The sequence below is a fragment of the Asterias rubens genome, chromosome 4, assembly GCF_902459465.1.
Source record: "Asterias rubens chromosome 4, eAstRub1.3, whole genome shotgun sequence".
In the NCBI taxonomy this organism is placed as follows: domain Eukaryota; kingdom Metazoa; phylum Echinodermata; class Asteroidea; order Forcipulatida; family Asteriidae; genus Asterias; species Asterias rubens.
Window position 1 is genome coordinate 16478921 of NC_047065.1, and position 24336 is coordinate 16503256.

At 37.0% G+C, this 24336-nt stretch overlaps 3 protein-coding genes across 3 annotated transcripts; 1 reads left to right on the forward strand and 2 right to left on the reverse strand.

Annotated features, from left to right (window-relative positions):
• Positions 1-1895: 1895 nt before the first annotated feature.
• On the reverse strand, positions 1896-10000 carry LOC117289732 (dehydrogenase/reductase SDR family member 4-like). The gene is made up of 9 exons (XM_033770993.1): positions 9700-10000; positions 8435-8612; positions 7965-8042; positions 6762-6785; positions 5861-5931; positions 5264-5315; positions 4219-4353; positions 3409-3464; positions 1896-2151 (listed from the first exon to the last, which is right to left on the reverse strand). Exons 1-9 carry the CDS (start codon positions 9882-9884, stop codon positions 2037-2039), a joined length of 894 nt encoding a protein of 297 aa, XP_033626884.1. The 5' UTR covers positions 9885-10000; the 3' UTR covers positions 1896-2036.
• Positions 10001-10333: 333 nt separating this feature from the next.
• LOC117289599 (thymidine kinase 2, mitochondrial-like) lies at positions 10334-14770 on the forward strand. Its single transcript, XM_033770799.1, has 6 exons — positions 10334-10700; positions 11808-11936; positions 12681-12850; positions 13033-13121; positions 14078-14238; positions 14599-14770. Exons 1-6 carry the CDS (start codon positions 10464-10466, stop codon positions 14677-14679), a joined length of 867 nt encoding a protein of 288 aa, XP_033626690.1. The 5' UTR covers positions 10334-10463; the 3' UTR covers positions 14680-14770.
• Positions 14771-18201: 3431 nt separating this feature from the next.
• On the reverse strand, positions 18202-24056 carry LOC117289568 (thymidine kinase 2, mitochondrial-like). Its single transcript, XM_033770725.1, has 6 exons — positions 23686-24056; positions 23148-23276; positions 22286-22449; positions 20989-21077; positions 20222-20382; positions 18202-18980 (listed from the first exon to the last, which is right to left on the reverse strand). Exons 1-6 carry the CDS (start codon positions 23920-23922, stop codon positions 18906-18908), a joined length of 855 nt encoding a protein of 284 aa, XP_033626616.1. The 5' UTR covers positions 23923-24056; the 3' UTR covers positions 18202-18905.
• Positions 24057-24336: the final 280 nt, after the last annotated feature.

The following is a 24336-nucleotide window of genomic DNA, read 5'->3' on the forward strand; positions in this document are numbered from 1 at the left end:
TGCCTAATATTTTGACAAAGTATGTTTGATTGAGAAAAGATCCAATTTATTACAGGAACACGTTGCCTTGGACAGTCGGGTTGGTCTTTGAAAAGCATTTGTAACCGTTTGTTATAAGATGCATATGGGTAGAAAGATGTTGTTAAAGTAGAATAGAATGATCCACACAAACACGCCTCTAAATTGCACTGTTTTCATTTTACCCCGTAGACAATCACGGTCGGCCATTTATGCGAGTCAAATTTTTGACCCCCCATAAGTGGCCGACCGTGTTAGTTTGCACAGTAAAAGGAAAACCACGCAGTTTCGAGGCAAATATGTGTGGATCATTGTATTCTACTTTTAAAACATCATTTTATAAAAAATTGTTACAAACCCTGTTTATAGACAAACTAGTCCGATCCAAGGCAACGTGTTCCTTTAAACCTAAGTGAGCCTAGGATAGTAATACCACTCTTGAAGAAAAACAATTCTCTCTGTGAACACGATTCACAAACTAGTGTTAATTCATAAACAAGTGTTTATTTATAAACAAACAGATGTTTGAACTAACCATGTCATATTGTTTTCAATAAAGGCATTGTTAATGTTAGTAAATACTGTTGGCTCAATTTGTGTCTTCTTTTCACTGTACACCACAAGGGTAATATACCAAGATTTAAAGGCAGTGGACACTATTGGTAATGACTCAAAATAAATATTAGCGTAAAACCTTACTTGGTAACGAGTAATGGGGAGAGGTTGTTAGTATAAAACATTGTGAGAAACGGCTCCCTCTGAAGTAACAGAGTTTTCGAAAAAGAAGTAATTTTCAACAAATTCAATTTCGAGACCTCAGAATGAGATTTTGAGGTCTCAAAATCAAGCATCTGACAACACAACTTCATGTGACAAGGATGTTTTTTCTTTCATTATTATCACGCAACTTTGTAATTTTATGCATAGGCCTATGTTGAGAAACATCAAAGAGAAGACTGGTGTTTGACAACTACCAATAGTATCCAGTGTCTTTAACAAGTACATTTTTATGGTCTTTAATTTGAGTACATGTACATACAGGTAATTACAAAAAGTAACTGCTTATATGAAAGGTCATTCTGATCCTCTCCTTCATGCAAAGACACAGAAAATACATAAAGACACAGTATAAAAACACATTTCCAAGACTCGTATTACAAACTAAATTATTTATTTGGTTGTGTTGATAGATTTGGAAACTTAAATAATTTATAATACTCGGGCATAATTCAAGCAAATAAAAATAGCAGCTAGGTAGTCCATGATCAGATGATGAAATTGTAGTTTTATTGTCTACTAAAATCAAAGTTTCATTCCACAAACCAGACATTGAAACTTGTAATAAAAAATGTAAAATGCCTAGATGGAAAAATTCTGAAGAAAATGAGGAAGTCAGAAGATCCTCAGATATGTTGTGGTCATGATGTATCCAATAGCTATCGTTCCACTGAAAACAGATCATGTTCTTCTCCATCCCTGTTCTATTAATACAAAGGTTGTGGGTTCGATTCCCACCAAAGTGATTTGCCAAACAGTGAATTTATTTTCTTCACAGAACTTGGAAAAATACTGAGTATATAGTGCTATTAAATACATGATCTTCAGTGTAAGGGTAAAAACTGAATTATGTCCTCAATTCAGTTGAACATTACAAATGGTAGGCAAGGAACAAACACAATTTTCTGATAGGTGATTAAATTCAAATAGCTAGATTCATGTATCGTTGTTGCAGAGAAAATTAGAATCTGATAAAGTGAGAAAGGATACTTTTAAAACCTTTATCCACATGAAGATGTGAAAATTACAAAGATTTAAAGGGTTTGGGTAATTTTTGTACGACACAATGTCCACAGATTTATATTACATGTACATCTTCATTCACTGTGAATAGGAATTCATGTCATGGCCAAAATCTTGATCTACAAAAGGTATCGAAACCCTTTAAAGAAAAATGTACACATTTGACCCTTGTGATAATGTTGTGTTCTTGACTGTCGAATCCCTCGTCTTGAAAAAAGCTACAACCTTGACTGCCCTCCGCCAGTAATGAGGATGTTTTCTCCAGTGATGTAAGAAGCATCATCAGAGCTGAGGAATGCCACTGTGCCAGCACATTCATCTGGTTCACCAGCCCTAAGGGTGTTACAAGTTGAAATAGAAAGAAATCCATAACAACAAAACTAGGCATCCTCAACTGGGTACAATTTCTCCGGCAAGAAAACATACCACAACCATAATGATGTTAGACTTTACTTTGCAGGATTATATGATAGGTACTGTCTTTTATTTGGTTTCTTCAAAGGCAGTGGACACTATTGGTAATTGTCAAAGACTAGCCTTCACAGTTGGTGTATCTCAACATATATGCATAACATAACAAACCTGTGAAAATTTGAGCTCAATCGGTCATCAGACTTGCGAGATAATAATTATGAAAGAGAAAAACCCCCTTGTCACACGAAGTTGTGTGCATTTAGATGGTTGATTTCGAGACCTCAAGTTCAAAATCTGAGGTCTCGAAATCACATTTGTGAAAAATTACTTCTTTCTTGAATACAATGGGAGCCGTTTCTCACAATGTTTTATACCATCTACCTCTCCCCATTACTCGTCACTTAGAAAGGTTTTATGCTAATAATTATTTTGAGTAATTACCAATAGTTTCCACTGCCTTTAAAGACACTGGACACTATTGGTAATTGTCAAAGACTAGTCTTCACAGTTGGTGTATCTCAATATATGCAAACCTGTGAAAAATGGAGCTCAATCCGACATTGAAGTTGTGAGATAATAATGAAAGAAAAAACACCCCCTACTTGTCACCAGAGTTGTGTGGTTTCAGATGCTTGATTTCGAGACCTCAAATTCTAAATCCGAGGTCTCCAAATCAAATTCGTGGAAAATTACTTCTTTCTCAAAAACTACATTATTTTAGAGGGAGCATCTGAAAGCACATATCTTCGTGTTGTTTTTTCTTTCAATATTACATGTATGTATCTCGCAACTTCGACGACCGAATTTTCACAGGTTGTTAATTTTCACAGGTTGTTTATTTTATGCACATGTTGAGATACGAAAAGCTCCGTTACGTAATCACTCATGTTACGTCATAGTTGGGAGTTCCAATTTGTATAGTGGCTTTGTTGCAGCGTGGTATAACAATGCAAATCCGAGACATGACGTCAAAGTATTGTCCTTTTGACAAGTGTTTTTAGTTTTTCAAAACCTTGAGGTTGGGGCCTGATTTTTTAATCAATAATTACGAAAAATTCAGAAGTGTACACATATATTAAAACTACATTTAAATGGTGAACAAACGCATTATAAACAAGTTCAAATAGCATTTCCGATAAAAAAATTCCGCTCAAGTAGCTGTTGCTCTAGTCTTACCTTTTAATGGCTGAAGTCACCAATGTTTGCTCAAGAGCTGCTTCATTCGTCCATAACTGACAGATGAAAAAAAAAAGCGAGAATTGTCAAAATAATGAAGCACATCAACCAATCCTCAACATGGCCCAACCGATGTCGGTCTGCTTATTGTGAAATTTTGCACTTACAGTTATTATTCTCTGCTTAAGTATTGGGGTACTCTTTGTAACACAAACACAATGTCCACAGATTCACGTTAAACTTACACAGTTTGAAGATAATGATGGTAGAAAGAATACCTCAAAATATTACTCGCTGAGGTGCTATAGTTTTTGAGTCAAACATAATTTTTGTGTCATTATCACTTAGACAATTTCATTTTTTATGACACTGTTTTACTCATTTCTCAAAAAACTACAGCACCTCAGCAAGTAATATTTTTAGGGAAGCTTTCTATTATAATTATCTTCAAACTGTGTAAGTTTATTGTAAATCAGTCGACATTGTGTTTTTTGTCCTACAAAAAGTACCCAGACCAATTAATACAGGGTTAGTACTAAAACTAGATTTGTATGCAAAGAATGCTAGCGTGAGGTGTGCCTGTGCACCAGCAAAAACATTTTGCTAACTTTGACATAATCTAAACTATAAACTGATGTACCATAAGCGCATTTTGCTTCCGGTAACTCATAACATTGAGCCCATGTTCACGTTCTTCACACGCGAGTTTACGAAGCGCAGAAGAATCTTTGATCAGCATAAACAGGTGAATTTCCAAACAGGTCACCAGTGAACAGAACTGGTCCTCTTCCAATTGACGATTCAACTCACCGCTTCACTGAATCTAGTTTTGATGATACCAGGTGCAATGCAGTTTACTCTGATTCCCATTGGGCCACAATCAGAGGCCAACGCCTTTGTCATGCCCAGAAGCGCTGTCTTAGAGACCGAATAAGGCCCCAATAACTGAAAACATTAAAAGAACAAAAAAGAGCAAAGTATAAACAAAACAAAATCAATTTATATTGTACTTAAAGCCATTGGACACTTTCGGTAAACAGTATTGTCCAAAGGCCCACACTTTGTGCATCACAACTTATATATAAAATAACAAACCTGTGAAAATTTAGTCATCGGAGTTGAGAGAAAATAGCTGGAAAACCCACCCTTGTTTCTGCATGTTTTGCTGTGTCATGACATGTGTTTAAAATAAATCCGGGAATTGATAAATGTTTTAATGTTTTCTCAAAAAGTAAAGCCTTTCATGGAGGTCTTTCACCATTACCTTCTGTAAACCCTGTAAGATATTTGTAAATCTGTGAACTCTTTTTTTTTGTTCCGAAAGTGTATATTGGCTTTAAAGACACTGGACACAATTGTAATTACTCAAAATAATTGTTAGCATACAAACTTACTTGGCCCCGATCAATGGAGAGCTGTGGATATTAAAAAATATTATGAGCAATGGCTTCCTCTGAAGTAACGTAGTTCTGAGAAAGAGGTAATTTCTCACTCAAATAATAAAATAACTCAGCTGGAGTCTTTTATTATGCATCTGAAAGCACACAAAGTAATGCACAAGGAGTGTTTTTCTTTCATAATTCTATGCAAATTCGATGACCAATTGAGCCAAAATTTTCATAGGTTTGTCAATTTATGCATATAAGGTTGGGATACACCAAGTGAGAATACTGGTCTTTGACAATTACCAATCTGTGTAAAGTTTAGGTGCGGTTTATGCTTTTCTAGACAGTTCAGTAGGACACAAACCCAGAGCCTTGACAAAGCGCACACTTTGAAATAAATACTGGTACATATAAAAGCAAAAAGACACAAATGAGCCAAACCAGACAAATATTCAAATATATTTTCTTACCGAAAAAGGCTGAAATCCACCAACTGAAGACACAATTGTGATAGACGAACCCCTTAAAAAGTAAATCAAACCATGAAGTATTTTTTATTTTATTCAACATGTTCAAGCGGGGGAATTCAATTCTCCATTTTCATTTGAAATTGAGCTAAGTTATAAAAGAAAAAAAAGAAAAAAATAATAATTGAAACTCTTTTGAAGCACCATGCTAGCTATGACACCAAGGTAATGACCAGGGCCCAATCCCATAAAGCCTGTAACTGTAAGAGCTTCACAACAACTTGCTTAGCATGATATTCCTTTTTTTTCCTGGATAAAAACAGGATGACCAACCAAATTGCCATGTGATTATCAGGATGCAAACCACAGCCAAATACCAGTATATGCAAAACATTGAAATTTGGTTGGTGATGCTGTTTTTATCAAGGAAGAAATTTCATGCTAAGGCAATTTTTTGTGCTTACAGGCTTTATGAAATTAGGCCTTGTGGCTATTGGGGCAACTGCCTGCATTGCCTCTGTGGTAAAGTATCACGCCCAAAGAACTTAAAATTATATTCCTTGCAACAAATGTGACTCAGTAAAAAAGCGTTGTACTTACTTCCTATCCTTCATGTGTGGAACACATTCTTTAATCAGCAAGAAAGCAGCTTTCACATTGATGTCAAAAATCTACATTGAAAAAAAATGTTGACGTTGTGACTAGAATTAGTTTCACATGAATCCAACTTGAACTATTTCTGTGACGTTACACTATTGTTGAAAGTGTAGATTATTTTTACAAGCTGAAAGATAGCACGAAGTGCAACAAAACTTCTCTGAAAATATGTTGCCTTTCAATTTACTAAAACATTTTCCAGTTTTGAAAAAATCACTTTTCTAAGATAATTTATTGTTTTTAGCTTAGCAAACTGACTTTGTATTCGATAATGTTGCAAGCACTAAAAAATTCCCATATACTTTGTAAAATAATTTTAAAATGTGACCAACTGTCGCTAGACAACGTATACACAAAATTAGATAAATAACTTGTGTTGTTACATTGAGAAATCCAATTCATTGACAGAATAGACTCTAAAGTGTAGATTCGTGATTAGAATGTACTCGCCTAGCCTTCGGCTCGTACATTCTATTCACAAATCTACACTTTCTCGTCCGTTTTACTTTACATAATTTTGTTTACTCATGTGCTTTTTGTGTTTTGCTTTTTTAATTACTGATTTGGTTAATGACTTTGGTTGTTATTGAAGTTGTTCACATGCAACGAGGTATGACAACAGGTGGGAAAGCAAAACAACCAACTGGACTCCGAGAAACCGGACAAGAAAAAGAGGGCGACAAAACAGAACTTCCAGAAGGTGAAGAGATGAACTAAGTACATTTAGGGGCATTAATTGCTTGGCAACCGACAGTTCAGAATAGAGTGAGAGGCTTTCCTACTGCAGTGTTGTGAAATAGGCTAGAAAGAGCCATGCTAATTAATGAAAAACAGACAATTCTACCTTATCCCACTGATCCTCTGTAGTCTGTAAGAAAAGAAAAAAATAACAGTCACAAATTTTGTCATACAAACAAATAATAACTAGTTAGTTATAGCACATTTTTTCAATAACATTTCATTGTGCTTTACCAATGATGCCCTGGTCATTGGGCATATAACATTCCCTTAATCTTGTTCATCTCCCTGGGAGCCCTGAGAGAAGCATTTTGCTTAGTGACACAAGTGTCATGATCAAGATTCAAACCCGCTCTCCACCAATGACCAGAACTTGAACAAGTTTGGAAAGGAAGAGCGAAATCATACGTAGCCTGCACTGGTTTGCACCAAGATCTAAAACCCTTACAGGGGTAAAGAAACAAAATGGTGACTGACGAATTGCAGATAAATGCACAGATAATATGCTCCGACACCCTCCCCTAATAGGCTAGCCTATACACAGATGGGTTCAGCAAATTATCACCAGTTTAACAAAATTAGAACTTCGACAAACCTTTCCTTTGGCAAAAAAACAAACAAATTCTTTCCCTTTATTTCTTGTACAAAAAAGTAGGTAAGTGACCATAGCCTATGGACACCCCACTTCACACACAGAGGTCTTGATATCTTACTATAAAACCATTAGTAGTGGTCCAGGCATGGTTAAACACCTTATGCCCTTTGGCCATCGATTACATACACATTTTTGCTCCTCAGTTTTTTTATGGCGACCGCCGGAAACAGTTTCAAATTTTCCCGCACACAAGTACATAACATTAATTGGCCAGAGACAGTTTGAGCAAACCTGTGGCTGGGCGATAATTTAATCTGCTTGTCTTTCTCCAACCTCCTCCCCCCCACACCGCCCATCTTCCGTTAAACCCAACCATCTGACCCCCAAAGTCATATTAACAAATCGTTGCATAAGAACTAATGCCTTGCACTTCTCATACAAAAAAAACATGCCGGCATTAAATTTTATGCAATTAGTATCACATATTGATATCACCCGTTATGAAAAGATACAACATCTTGCATGGTATGTTTCTAGGCATACGTTGTATATAATATGGTAAACTTCATGGAAGATGTATGCTGTTCCTCACCACACTTTCTCCCCCCCCCCCTACAACTCATCAAACACCCTTCCCTCTCTCTTTAGTCAAAATTTTTGTTTAAAACAAAAAGCAGCTCTATGAAATTGGGCACAACACTTTGACGGACTCACCTGCAGCATGGGTCCAAATACAGGATTCACGGCTGCATTTGATACTAGGATATCTATTCCACCATACTCAGCGACAGTCTGTTGGGAGGAGATAGTCAGATTAAAAGCTCTGAGTTAAACAGAATTTCTGCAATAATTTCTGAAATGACAACAGATGGACAACAACAATAATAGATTTGCAACCGAGGACAGGGAAAAGGAAAAGAGGTAAACAGAGAGAGAAGAAGGTGGAGAGATGACATCAGGGTATTATGGAGGAACAACATGGACCAGAACTGCAAATTGAAATATAAATGAATGGCGTTTAATGGAGGGCTATATCTTCACTGGATGAAGATGAAACAGAATAGAAGCATTCCAGAAAAAAAGGAGCTACCCAGGAAAAGTGTTTTTGAAAAACAATTTGGGGAAAACAATTGTCATTATGAGGTTGTAGGCCCACTATACATTCCTAATTTTCGCTATCTTACCTGACTGACTAGATTAGCGCGATGTTCAGCTTTTCCTACATGGCATACCATGCCGCTGACACTCAAGTTGTCAGCTTTTAGCTGTTCGAGGGCGCTGTCTACATTTTTCTGCTTTCTACTGCTTATCACCACATGGGCACCTTCATTGCCAAGTCGTTTTGCAATGGCAAAACCTATCCTGTAAGTAATAGGTACATATGCATATACTATTGGTAATTACTGAATTTTGTATTTAGCAATAAAAACTTATAATAATATATTTCAATAATACTTATCAGGCAAATACATTTACAAGCACATGTATAAATTATTAAAAAATATTTAAGAAAACAAAGTAAAACAACAGTGGGGTGCCCAAGAGAGCATACCATAAAAGTTAAACAATAACAATCGCCAAAAGGCATACGGTATGTCTCCTAAATCCCCCAAAACACTTTAAGGATAACTTTCCGTATGGCGCCACCACTTTTTCACTAATTTTTACAAAAAAGGATATATCAACCAGGTAAATTAGATACTATATTATTTTATTTCGAATGAAAAAGTGGTGGCGCCATACGGAAACTTTTCCCACTTTAAGGCAAGAGAGGGCCTATGAAAAAAGCGCAGAAGAGAATACAAATCACTGAACACTTATCCCTACCTTCTTACTTAGTAAGAAGCAATGGAGAGCTGTTAATAGTGTTGAAGGTATAAAACATAGGTGGAGAGAAGCGGCTCCCTCTGCTCTGAAATCAGTGCATTTTGAGAAATATTTCACCTTGAAAGTCTTCGGTAATGGAAAAAGACATTCATTATTTTTTTTTGATCCCAACAAATTGAACAAATGAAGATACCGTGTATTGTATTCCTTTTAAAATTTTTATTATGAAATATTTTTTTCTGCATAGGCCTACTTTTTGTTTTTGATTAAAAATTCGGATAACTTTCCGTATGGCGCCAACACTTTTTCACACATTTTTACAAAAAGGGATATATCAATCAGGTAAATTAGATACTATATTATTTTATTTCGAATGAAAAAGTGGTGGCGCCATACGGAAACTTTTCCAAAAAGGAATTCATCAAAAATCAAACTGGTTGACACACCCACCTTTTTATTTATTTACAATCAACTAAGAATGAACTTTGTAATTGGTTAATCTCAAATTAATGCAAGTCATTCACTTTTCCTCAAGCGGCATGTATAAACATGGATGGAAAATAAAGGATGTATTGTGGGAAATAACACTTTACTATAACTAAACATAACTTGATTTGCTCACCCATCAGTTGATGCAGTGACAACAGCCACTTTTCCAATTAGCCTTTTGCACACAGAAGCACTTGCCATGTTTCTTGTTGTGGGGATGGTGTTGGTGCAGTGGTGGCTGCTTGATAATGATAGAGTGGATCTCCTCCTTAAAATAGAACAGACAACAGCTCGAAAACCGCTTGGAAGAATGCTCATGCTTATCTTGTATTTTAATAAGTTCTAAATACCCGAACGTCCAAAGTCCGAAAGAAGTTCATGCCCTGGCCGGACCTATTTTGACTGTTATAATTTCTCAAACACTTTAATGAGTACGGTTCCCTGCCTCGCGTTCATTGAACAGATAGACCTAAACGAGACAATTGATTTAGTGCCAATCTATTTCCAAATCAACTTTGGATTAGTTCACTTTTTTGTTAATGAGCTAGATACGAGAGCACAATGGACAAATGATTTTGTTTCAAACATTAAGCTGCACACTATAATTTATTTTGCCTTTCCATATAAAAATACCAGTATTGTTGAAAAAGAATTTGATGAATTATGTAATAATTTGGTTTATATACTTTTACAATCACAACTTATTTTCTTAACACCCCTTCAATTTCAATCATCGACTCTCCCGTCCTTAATCCCGCACACACAAAATGAGCGCGGGGTTTTCAAGCAGCTTTGTGTGTCAATTGCAACGTTATTTTTAAGCTCAACTCTTCCATTTTATCGTCTTATTTTCATCTAGAATCGTGTATATTCAACAAAAAAGAGCACAACAGTAGTATGCCAAATTTAAATCAGGAAAATTTGGGGGTAGCATCCCACAGGAGACATGTCACAAACGTTAGATTGACGACAGTCAACAACCAAAGCCGAACCGGCAAACCGGATGAGAATAAGGCCGCTCATCGCGCCGTTGGCCCCCATGAGCAAAGTCGGCCTGCACTGGTCGACATCAGCTCGGTCCACAGTAACAATGCCATTGAAAACATCAACCTTACACAGCAAAGACCAAAGACGGTAAGCGCATAAATGAAAACCTTAAATAAATTTTGAACAATTCAAAAATAATTTGTGTTAATAAATGCCATTTTTTCATGTATGTTTTCAATACAATTTATTTATTAGCTATTTATTGAATTAAATAAAAAAATAAAAAAAGGAAAAAAATAAAGGTAGGCCTACTACCTAGGGATAACTTACCGTATGGCGCCACCACCTTTTCACTCATTTTTACAAAAAGTGATATATATCAATCAGGTAAATTAGATATTATATTATTTTATTTCGAATGAAAAAGTGGTGGCGCCATACGGAAACTTTTCCAATAAGGTCAACATGATGGTCAATGATTCGGAAGAAAGATGCTTAATTTTTATATTTATTTGACTGGGCATGCTGGGTGATCAAGCAAACTATATTGTGACTACCAACAATTTATAGATTGTTAAATCTTAGACCCAGTAACTGGGGCGCTGTACCCTGTACTCCTTTTTTCGAAATTTTGACATTCTCTGTCGACCGAGAATGTCAAAATGTCGAAAAAAGGAGTACAGCGCCCCAGTTACTGGGTCTAGTTAAATCTCATTTCTGTTTGTTCCATGCCGTGAGTATGAAAACTGTGATATCATTTGGGGTAGCCCTACTCCTAGAACTATTTCGGTTTCGTCAGGCTATCGTCTCCTGTAATGGGAGACGATAGCCGGACGAAACCGAAATAGTTCTAGGAGTAGGGTAGCCCCACCACTTATGTGGCCAAGGCTACATGTAGCTGAATCCAGCTACCCTTGGCCACACAAGTTTGGCTACATCTGGGGATGCTTGAATATAGGGATACTCCGGATAGTTGAGTTGTTAGACTAGGAGTAGACTTGACTCTGGAGTAGAGTAGACCCAGTTAGTATTGACTGTGGCGCTGTTCTCCTTTCTTCACGAAATTTGTGAGTATCCAGTCGTGCTCGTACGACAAGTTTCGAAAAAAAAGGTAGCAAGTTAGCATGATAAGTTTAGTTTGTTTTCTCAATTATTTAATAATAGCTCATCCACTTTTATCTTACAAAATTACTCTTGAAATCTGTAGTGTTGTTAAAAAATAATGCACTGACCTGTTTTTACTTTCCTTTTAAGATCGTCATTGAGGGCAACATCGGAAGTGGAAAATCGACGCTGCTGAAATATTTTGGTCAAAAGGATGACATTGAGGTGTTTCCAGAACCAGTTCATAAATGGAGGGATAATAAGGGACAGAATATGTTGGTAAATATTGAAGGACTTTCAAGACTTTTGTGATCAGGTTGTCTTTTTTTTTTTTTTGGGGGGGGCCTAATCATCCTTATACGCAGCTAAGAGCTGATTTGCGAAGGATGCGGCTACAACGTGTTTGAGAAGCAGGCATACAATGGCTTGTTTGGCTGCCATCCACATCAACTCATTATGACCAGGGAGCACAGCCAAGATTGAAATGTGTTTTATTTTTCCAGAGGGAGGAAAACCGGATGGTCTGAAACCCTCGTGGCACAGCAGAGAACCAACGCACAACTCCACTCACATATGGCCCTCAACTCACATTTATGGCCCTGGAATCTCACCTTGGTGAGAGGCAGGTGCTTTACGCACAAGCCAACCATGCCACCCAAAAACGCTGTCTGACCATTCACTACTAATACTAGATGTAGAATTCAGTATCATCTTCTACCTGGTTTTAAATTATAGATTAACTGTGCCAGCAGTAGGATTATAGCAATGTAGTGAAAGCATCTGCACCAGGGCTTGAACTTGGGTGATTTAAAACCATAAGACCACAGGGATTATTCCTTTCTCGAGTTTAGGAAAAGTAACCTGTCCTAATTACTTAGGATGGGTTCAATGCCTCCTAGCGTCTAAGGATACTAAACTGAACTCGTCCCAAGTCCTAGGATTAATCCTAACTTAGGAAGAGTTTGGTGAAATCGACGGCTGTACCCATCAAATACTAAACAATGTTTGCTTTGACATTTGCAGGATCTGTTATACCAGGATCCAAGTCGATGGAGTTTTGCCTTTCAGTCATATGTACAGTTCACGATGCTGCAGGTTCACCAAGCACAGCCTAGGCCTACATCTAGAGTCAAGATGATGGAGAGATCAATACACAGTGGCAAATACTGCTTCATTGAAAATCTCTACAAAAGGTATTAAACTTTCACTCCTTTACAATTTACTGGCTCCACTCCATGGGAGTATGATGCCAGGCTGGTGTGGGGGCTATGGGAATTTATTGGAGCAGTTGCTTGAAGTTGTTCAAGCTTTTTATAAATCAAATTGGTCTTTGATTTTCTTCCACTCTTGACGCCAAACTTTTTTTGTTCCACAGTAATAAGTTACAGACACCGGAATACAATGTACTGAGCGAGTGGTTTGATTGGCTGCTAACAACAAAAGATCTTCATGTTGATCACATAGGTAAGGCCTCAATATGTGTAGTCGGTAGTTCCAAATACCTTAAAGGCAGTGGACACTATTGGTAATTACTCAAAATAATTATCAGCATAAACCCTCACCTGGTAACGAGTAATGGGGAGAGGTTGGTGGTATAAAACAATGTGAGAAACTGCTCCCTCTGAAGTAACGTAGTTTTTGAGAAAGAAGTAATTTTCCACGAATTTGATTTCGAGACCTCAAGTTTAGAATTTGAGGTCTCGAAATCAAGCATCTGAAATCACAAAACTTTGTGTGACAAGGGTGTTTCTTTCTTTCATAGTTATCTCGCATCTCCGACGACCAATCGAGCTCAAATTTTCACAGGTTTGTTATTTTTTGCATATGTTGAGATACACCAAGTGGGAAGACTGGTCTTTGACAATTACCAATAGTGTCCATTGTCTTTAATTCCTTGCAGAACGGTGTCTTGTGATTAACTGATTTAAGTTCATGAAAAATCCCATAAGGTTGATTTCGCAAAGAGTTAAGACTTGTCTTATCTTAAGTTAGGAAGAGTTACTCATGGTAACTTAGGACTGGCCATACGTTTTGTATACCTCCCAGGACTAGTCCCAAGTTAGGACTAGTCCTAATTCTTTGTGAAATCAACGCCAGGAACCAGTGTACTGCATTCCTTGGCTATGAATAAGCTGATGAATAAACACGAAACAACTATAATACAAAAGAATATGCATACATGAGTCTAGATCTACTTGCAGCGGGTACTGCACAAGATTTAATAGATGTTAAATTTGCATCAGGGATAAAGAATATTAGTTTAGGGTTTTGGTTTTTACCCATTACATCGATGTGTGTTAGCACTGTAATACTCGGTACTTACCCAAATTCTGTGAAAAAATCACAGATATTACTTGGGTGTTTGATTATTTTTCCACAGTTTCTGGTTTTCAGTTAGTTTTTAAATTTCTTTTTAATAGTGTACCTGCGTAGCACCCCAGAACAATGTCAGAGGCGGATTTGTGAGCGGAGTCGTAAGGAGGAGTCCGGAATACCTCTGGAATATCTCAGAGAACTCCATGAGATGCATGAGGATTGGCTCATCAGGAAGACAAAGTTTCAACTTCCAGCACCAGTACTGGTAAATATTTTTTCACAAGTCCACTCCAATACTTTTGTATTTTTTTACATTTTAAATTTTTTTTATGCAAGTCGCCAGACACACAAGGCCTGTGAAGGCCACTTCAAGGTGTGGGCTACAACTATTCTTTTGCCAGAGGCCGTTGCCACCTACTCCTAGGGCTAAAACAAGGTTACCCCTTTTACAGTCCATGTCGATGTAGGCTTGGGTATCATCAATCCAAAGCCTGGCCGGTAGCACAGAAAGCACTACCTCCCCAATTTTACGTAGCAAGTGTCATGGCCGGGATTCGAACCCACATATATGTTTTCTCAGATATATTATAATAATAACCCCATTTGTTTGTCCTTGTTCAATTAGGTTCTTGATGCGTCAAAGTCACTAGCGGAAATGGAGCACCAATTTAAGTATCTTGAGGATAAACTGGAACTTAATGTATGACACTTGTGTACACACTTAAAACCAAAGGTCTTAAAGGCAGTGGACACTTTTGGTAATTACTCAAATAATTATTAGTATAAAACCTTTCTTGGTGACGAGTAATGGGGAGAGGTTGATGGTATAAAACATTGTGAGAAACGGCTCCCTCTGAAGTGCCATAGTTTTTCGAGAAAGAAGTAATTGTCCACGAATTTGATTTCGAGACCTCAGATTTGGAACTTGAGGTCCCGGTATCAACCATCTAAATGCACACAACTTCATGTGACAAGAGTTATTTTTCTATCATTATCTCGCAACTTCGATGACCAATCAAGCTCAAATTTTCACATGTTTGTTATTTTATGCATATGTTGAGATACCCCAATTGTGAAGGCTTGTCTTTGACAATTACCAACAGTGTGTACTGCCTTTAGGAAAAGATTTATCAACCATACCATGACCAAATACTTACTGTTACCAAGGTTTTAGCCAGGATTTAGTGTGAGGATGTTCAAGTTTCTTGGAAATGAAAAAAAACCGGGCGTCCAAATTGTTCACTTACATTATTTACAAATTTACATGTAAATGACAGATAAAACAGGGTGTCCAAATTTGAAACAGGGTGTCTAAAAGACACACAGACTGTGTCTAAAAGACACACAGACACACCTCTGGCTAACACTATTTCTGTGACAAGATACGTTTTTTTAAACACCATTTTTAAAAACAGTTTTTATACCGTTTGTAGATAGTAAATTTATAAAAGGTGACCATTATTGCATGAATGTTTTAACAAGGTTTTTTTTCTGAAGTGTTTAGTCTTATAAATCTCACTCATTCTTAGAAAGAGTTATGTTTATTTCTAAATTGTGTATAAATACTAGTATTATTTTATCTATTATATTCAACATTTTATGTAAATACATATCAGAGGTCGTACAATTGAACATTTGCTTAATTTGAATGCTTGTGAATTCCCTTTTGTGAGCCAACCAGAACAGTGAATGAATCCTGAAGTCCAGGGCCCATCATGGCTCTTCTTACCAACAAACTCTGCGCTTACGATCACTATTCTCCGCTTGCACAGCAATCGCCAAATTTCTGCGCTAGTTGTGTAAGCGTAGAATGCCTAGTAATGTTGAGTACGCACGCGACACTAGCGAAAATTCCCCGCTAACCCGTGAATTACACTTAACGTAAGCACAGAATTCCCTGCTTTTGCAAGCGCCGATTCTTTGCCATTTTTAAGCAGAGCCATGAATTTGGGCCAAGAGCTTGATCAAATGAATTACTCAAATATTGCAATCAGAGTCCAGTGTCAAAAACAGGAAACTTCCGCAGGGCTCCCTCACAGACTATATTTTGCATGCTACTCCAAGTCATGCGTTAATATATAAAGTACAAAACTCTCCTGTAGTGGATGACAGAATATATTCTTGTACAGTTTTTTTATTATCATAGTTTCATTCATTCATCCTCTATAAATCGAATGAAGATCTTCTTGGATGTTGTATAAAACAAATACTGGGGCTCAACATTAAAGAAACATGTTGCTTTGGATCGGCCGAGTTGGTCTTTAAAAAGCAATTGTAATCGTTTGTTATAAAATGCACATGATTAGAGAGATATTTTAAAAGTAGAATATAATGATCCACACAAGTATCACTCGAAATTATGTGATTTTCCTTTTACGTTGTCGGCTAACACAGTCGGCCATTTATGGGAGTCGACATTTTTGACTCCCATGAGTTAGTTCGCAAAGTAAAAGGAAAACCACGCTATTTCGAGTCAAATTTGTGTGGATCATTGTATTCTACTTTTAAAATATCTTTCTTACCATGCATTTTTTAACAAACGGTTTTAAACGCTTTTCAAAGACCAACTCGGCCGATCCAAGGCATTGTGTTCCTTTAACACTAAGTTGTAGGCCTTAGGTGATTCAGCAATGATACTCTTCCCTTGGAAAAAGTAGGACATGTTCAATTGGTAAACCGACTGACCTACGTCTACATGTACACATATATATGGTAAATGCTTTTAAAGACTTTTAAGGCCATTTTAAAATAATTTTGCTGAATTTTCCCGCGGGCAAACAATCGGGCTTAATAATTAAGTAGGAAGAATATCATGCTGCATTTTTAATTTAAACTGATAAATAGAAATATCTTTTTGATTCCATAGATAACTGTAATATTACCCATAAAAATATGAGAACAATCTCCTCTGAATGCTTGTTCCAAAAAAGTCGAAATTTGAAACTGTGTTTTTCTTGCGTTGATTCCGGTTTTGTAACAAACTCTCATTGGAGAGTATTTTTGGTACTTAGTGAACAAAGGGAAATGTTGCGTTTCACTAGGCTTCATTTGACTGCACTGAGTCATAAACATTCGTTATGTGTATTCTAAATACATGTACACATGTACTGCTTTAAGTGCTTGGTTGACTACTGTGGTCGACCATTTGGAAGCAGCCTCCAGCCCATGGTTTCTTCACTGGTCCCAACAGCACGTTCCATTCTAACATGTGTAAAGCACATACCGGTTGATTTTGGCGCTATATAAATTATCTCAGATTGATTGAGTGATTGATGTAGCGAAACGGCAGAAGGTTGACTAGACTTCCAAATGAGTCATTCGACCAAGTGCGTTACTGCGCATGTATGTTGCTGGGCAGTAGTCAACCACCGGTCGACGTTTGTGCCCACTGGAACTTTAACCGAAACACTCCATACTTGTTTGTGTGTGTAATTGTGTCCATTTTTAAATTGATAATCTCTTTTTATTTCACCATTTTAAAAGGCAACACTTGACAATAAAAATAATAAGATACAGCAAATGCTTTGGTTGGTGAGTTCTTGTTTTATTTTCAAGAATACTTTGATTGCTTTTGATATAAATTCAAAAAGTTTACTTTAGAATCAAACTCAACTCCCTTCATCAGTTTTGTTAACAAATTCATTAGTAAAATTGGTCGAACAGTATGAAATAACTAACTAAATATTGTTTAATTAAAAAATGGTATCACATTTGAATAAAACATAAACCTCTACAGCAGATAGTAGGACATTCTTAATGTATATTTACATTATAAAAACAATACCAGACAGAATATTCTGGTTCTGCCAAAAAAAAAAAATGGCATATTAAAAGATATATAAAATCTACGTATGTATGCAATGCCTACAAAGTGTTTTTTCCTGAGTCTTATTTCTACAGTTTAACTTATTTGATCTGTACATTTCTATTTTTTTGTGGACAACAGTACATATACAGATACACAACGACATAAAAATACTAAATTATGAAAACTTAGGAAAAAGTTTTTAGTAAAAATTTGAACTATGTTTTACACTTCAAACACTATGTTTACAATTTGTAAAAGATTCAAAAATATTTGAGGTACAATACATGAAAGAATTTAAAAACTTAATGTCACTTAAAGGTACTGGATACTATTGGTAATTACTCCATTGCTCGTTACCAAGTAAGTTTTTATGCTTACAATTATTATGATCATTGTAAGCATAAAAACTTACTTGGTAACGAGCAATGGCGAGCTGTTGATGATTTAAACATTGTGAGAAACTACTCCCTCTGAAGTAACATAGTTTTTGAAGTAATTTCTGTTGAAATAGTGAGCATAATGGTGTTTGACAATTACCAAAAGTGTCCAGTGCCTTTAAAGGTAGGGTCACAGATTTGATTTGTCAACACAATGAATATTTATGAGGCAAAGCGTCAGTAAAGATACAATATAAGTCAAATGTGAAATTTTCAGCTAATTACATTGTCAACTTGCTAAGAAAATGGGGAAAAAAACTGTTACAAAACTTCTTTAAGAATGACAAACCCATCCACATCTAGTATGGAGAAGCGAGTACCAACCACATCTCTGGCCACAGCATTGACGAATGGACGCCATGGAATTTTGAATCTCCATTCTTGCCTTTAGGTAAGTATTGGAGATTTTAAATTTGTTGACATACTTTATTGATTTCTTTTCCAAAGAGGGCATTTCAGACAAAATGATTTTGAAGAATGCTAAACCACCATTCACAGCTTTAAAGCAAGTAAGCTTTTCGGATAGAATAAAACCCCACAATTCTTTGAGGGTCATATCCAAAGTATGACCCTAAGGGTAGACTTTCCTCGTAATACCTTGTTAAGAAAATGGAAATAAAACTGTACAATTCTAAAATTTCATACCTAAAAACTATTTTGATGAAAACAAACCTACAAAAATAAACACTACAATTGTAACTTTTCCTCGAGAAATTTGAATTGTTGCTCCATTTCTTTTAATGACTTTGTTGCATCAAGAACCTGTTCGAGGAAGATAAAACAAACAAAACAAACATAACATTTTTTAGTATGAAACAAATAAAAAGACTAACAAGCCAATCACAATAATACGTTTAAATTTTGTTTGCGGAAAATATTGTTCGCAGTTTGGTAGATTAAATGGTCGGCACTCACAAAATCTGTTTTCTGTTAAGGGGGCATGTTATAATGACGCCCACAGGAATTGCCTGGTTGCCTTGTGCTTTTGCTGTGGTGCCCTCTTTCAAGGCAGGGATCCAATACAAACCTACATTTGCCCCATACCAGAGAAAAATTGCTGTGCCCCCTTCAAGAGAAAAGTTCAAGGTCAGGGCCCAATTTCATACAAAAGTTGCTAAGCACAGCAACACTATGCTTACTAGATTAAGGTCACCAACCAAAATGCCATGTCACGTGTACAATTAAAAATTGAAAGTTATGCAATTTTGCTAATCAAAGAGTTGATCGTAATAAATTTGTATGACAAGCGTCACACGTGGAACACGTTTAAAATTTCAGAATGTTTTTTTTGCGACGAACAGCATGCAAGTTTAGAATGTAATTTTTGCACTGTCCGTTTACAGTGACGCTCACAGTACGCAGTGTGCAATAAAAAAAAACTGGAAGTAGGTTATAGGTTTTTATTATACCACCCTCCAGTTCGAGCATCTGATTGGTGGATTAGCGCGTACTGGAAGATAATATTTGATATTCCAGGCATGTGAGTAACTATCTATATATGAAAAAAGAGGAAAAGACAATATTCCTATACTTTTGTACACAGAGAGTTAAGGAAAAAAGAGGAAAATCAAAACCCCACAAGAGGAAACCAGCTGAAAAGAGGAAGTCTCACATGCCTGATATTCAAGCCCTACCAAGAGTCAAAAGTAGACATGCTGAAGTGCTGAAATTAAATGGACCTACAGCCAGTTCAGGCAAGTGCTCTAGTCGCGCCGAACCAAATAGATAAGAAGCGACTATGGGTCGACCCAATTAAGTTTTGGTTTTATACAGGCGAACTTAACATAACATTTACACTAGGTTCGGCTGTTGACAAGATCGACGTCTGAAACCAAGGCGCTCCAGAGTCGTTCCGACCGACTGCAACAGTTGATCTTTCGACTTCTAGCGCGTCCAGTCGCTCCCAACTTTTCATGTACATTGTTCTTAATTCACAATTTGGTTCAGCGCGACTCTGGAGCGCCTGTCTGAAACAGGTGTTAGTGAAGAAACAGTTCACTTACTATTACTGGTGCTGGAAGCTCAAACTTTGTCTTCCTGATGAGCCAATCCTCATGCATCTCATGGAGTTCTCTGAGATACTCCAGAGGTATTCCGGATTCCTCTTTACGACTCCGCTCACAAATCCGCCTCTCACATTGCTCTGGGGTGCTACGAAGGTATACTGAGAATAAAAAATAAAAAAAAGGAAAAAACCATTAACTGACAGAAGTTATATAGAGTAATGTGCTGCTGATTAAAGGCACTGGACACTTTTGGTAATTGTCAAAGATCAGTCTTCTCATTTGGTGTATCTCACCAATCTCTATCCACCAATTCTTCATCACTTACTTTATATAGTTACAAGTTCTTAAAAAAGATAGGCAAGTTTAATGAGAAATACACAACAAATTTGTCTTTTTGAGGGAGGGGACAATCAACCTTTTTTTATTTTTTTATTTAATACATAACCTGAAAAATTTCTTAAAAGGGTCGAGTTTTTTGAGGATTTTTTAATACAAGTAGGGCTACTAAGTACGCGCTAATCCTCCGATCAGCTTTTTAGAACGGAGTGGTGATATAAATCTATATTGCACGGCTAATATCACTACCTACTTCTTGTGTGTTCTATGTCACACTCACATGTCACGTTTGCTTGAAGATAAATACGTTATCACACGCACGCTCGTATATCCAACTCGGCCGATGGCATCGTTGGCTATGGACGCAGAACCGCCATATTTTTCCAAAATCCACTCGCGCTTTTGTGATAACATATTTGACGCCTTACCTATATGATCAACATGGAGGTCTTTTGTTGTTAGCAGCCAATCAAACCACTCGCTCAGTACATTGTACTCTGGGGTCTGTAGCTTGTTACTGTGGAACGAAACAAGAGATCAACAGGCTAGTTAAAAATACCTTTACAGACAACAAATTGTCAATGCACAATAACTTAATAATAAGCATAGGGTAGTGGCGGTGCCGATCGACCAGTAGGAGGCGCCAAAACGACTCCCCTTCGGAGCACTGCTGGTCGCCCATGCTGGCCGATCGGTAAATCTGCTCGAAATTTTATAGAAAGAGCGGGGCGTCCTCTGGTTTAGATTTCTGCTTTAGGTAGTTTCATGACTTGTTGAGTATAATTAAAGCTAAAAAAAAAGGGACAGAAAGCCATCCTTGTGTCATTTAATAAAGTTGTTTACAATGCAACCCCTGGTCAACGCTACAATACAACTTAATAACCATGCTACAGTGCTCCATGAATTTGGTTTTCCGCCATTGCATTTCATTGTGGCAATACATTGCCTGTTATTTTTATTTTTAAAATATTTTTTTAATGCAATTAGTCAGACACACAAACGTGTGGGCTACAATACTTTTTTTCCAGAGGCCGTTGCCACCTACTCCTAGTGCTAAAACAGGGTTACCCACTTTACAGTCCATATGGATGTAGGCTTGGGTATCATCAATCCGAAGCCTGGATGGTAGAGCAGAACGCACTACCTCCCCAATTTTACGTAGCAAGTGTCACGACCGGGACACTAACCCACACTCTGCTGATCAAACACCAGAGCTTGAATCCTGTGCTCTTAACAGCTAGCCCATGACATGCCATGACACGTACTGAATGTTGAAGTGCATTGAGCATCACTGAGTAAAGGATATGAGCTCTACATAAGAAGTCATGATTATGGGATGTCATGGACCCGAATGGTTAAGAGCATCAAATGGTCATGCCACTTGTGTCCTTGAGCAAGAAATTCAACTGTAACCGATTCTTACACCCATGGCCTCTGTTGCCCCTGGTATTGGCCTTGGTGCCCCTTCAAAAGTTTGTCATTGACATTAAGATTTTCCAATGGAAGTGCCCTTTGCAAAAGGAAAATGGCCTTGCCCTTTTGAAGATAAAATTGTAGGCCCGAGAGATTGTTATTCACGAAAATATGTGTGAAATGGGTATTCAAAGATATATGGGGGCACCAAGGCAATGAGGCCTGCATGAAGTTCCAGGCCTACCTACTTTAAATGTTCACTTTGCTACTCCCAAGCTAATAGGAAAGAGGGAATGAAGAGTCAGTAGTTACCTTTGGTAGAGCGTCTCAATGAAGCAGTATTTGCCGCTGTGTAAGGATCTTTCCATCATCTTGACTCGGCAGTCGGGCTGCGCTTGATGAACCTGTAGCAGAGTGAACTGTGCATAGGACTCAAATGCAAAACTCCAGCGACTTGGATCTTGGTAAAATAAATCCTGAAAAAAAATGGGGAAAAAAAACCCAATAAAGGATATTTATATTCATTCAGTTGAACCTGGCTTGTCCAAGTGAAAATTTGGTATTCGGTTTACCACTGGCCAACTATCTGAAATAAACCGAACATTTAAATATTTGTTTCCCCAGTACTTATGTGCTTAACTATTACTAATTCGCGGTTACGGTTAGGAAAAGCTGTATTCGCCATTAACCGGATATTCTAATCATTTGCCCAGACCTACCTTCCAAATGATGAGGGATAAACACCTCTGGCGTGACGTTGTGCATGGAATCTCTGTTGCGACCGCTAAACGATGTTGATGATTTAAGTAGGCTCAAATCAAAGAAGTGCTCAAAATTAATGGCTTCAGATACCATTTTTTACTGGTTAACTTCTGGTTAATAAATACCAAAGTTTACACTTTTATTGAAAACCTTTGAAAGGAAAACTGCAAGTGTTAGGCCGAGTTAAACGTTTTGAAAATGTGCGGTGGCAGAAACAGATGAAATTCTTCTAGTGGTGTTTGGGAATCCTGAGTGCCGGGCGGTTTTTCCAACACGGACCAATGTGGGCAGAATCCTGACGTAATCATGTAGATTGTAGGCCTACACAAATCCAGTTTACAAAAAATGGATTTGAGATCCAACCAATGAATGAACATTTCAAAGAACAATTAAAAAAAAAAAAATTCCTTACCAGCATATTTTCTCCCCTGTTGTCTCTCCATTTTTCCACGGGCTCCGGAAAGACTTCAAAATCGTCAATCTGACCAAAATACTTCAGCAATGTTGACTTCCCGCTGCCAATATTTCCTTCAATTACAATCTATGATCACAGATTTACATTAATAAAAAAAGAAGAAGCTAAATTTGGAAAAGAATCGAGTAGGCCTTTTTTAAATCTCTACTCACTTCGTTTTATTTAAAATTAAAAAAGACTTAATTTATGTTTTCTTATTTTCTTTTTATTCAGTTGCAAACAATTCATTTCTTAATTAAAAACGAAAACCTAGGCCCCTCACCGACTCATCATTCGATATGAAACAAAATAGAAGTACAATGTATCTAAATTTACCTCAATTTGTGAAAAAAATTATCCAAAGCAAAATGAAGTAGGGAGGAAAATTCGGAAAATACTCTAAAAAATAAAATGAGTCTAACAATATTTTTTTGTTTTTTTAGGCCCTACTCTTATTATTGTTTTTCGTTGAAAGTAGTACTTTAACTTTGCTTACCGTCTTAGGTCTCTGCGAAGTACTGTCATGACTGTTTCTATTTCCGATGGCCACATTACCGAGTTTGTAGCTGATATCACCAAGTGGTGTGCGGTGTTGTTGCTGTTGCTTTGTGGACGAAGCCGCCGGACGCGACGGGCGGATATGCCCGCTCTTCTCTTCTGCTGGTTGCTGCTGTAAACCGCGCAGGTTTTGGTTCACTGTGTCGTGAGTTTTGTCTTGATTTCCCCCCAACATTTTCACGATTTTCTTACGATAAAAAGCACCAATTTATTCTGAGTTCCGACTGGTTTAAATGATTAACGTAAAGTAGGTTTTCAACGTTGAGTTTTTAATGAACATTCACGTTACTTACGTTGCGTGTGGTGACAACAAACCCTTTTCACTTTTGGAAAAACCGCGCGCTCTCTGCCAAGCTGCTGTGAGTTGGTGTTGGAGGTCGATAGAACAAACGACTCTAAAATAGGGGTAATTTAAAAGCTCTACAAGATATGCGTACTTGATTTTACAGATTCTGAGCAATCTAACCAATTAAAATTCAATATCTTTATACATTAAATGCTCAATAATTGACTTTGTGGCAAAGAATATTTTTTGTTTCAGTATTAAATACTACATGTATTTATTTAATTCTTTCGCCCACACCCACAT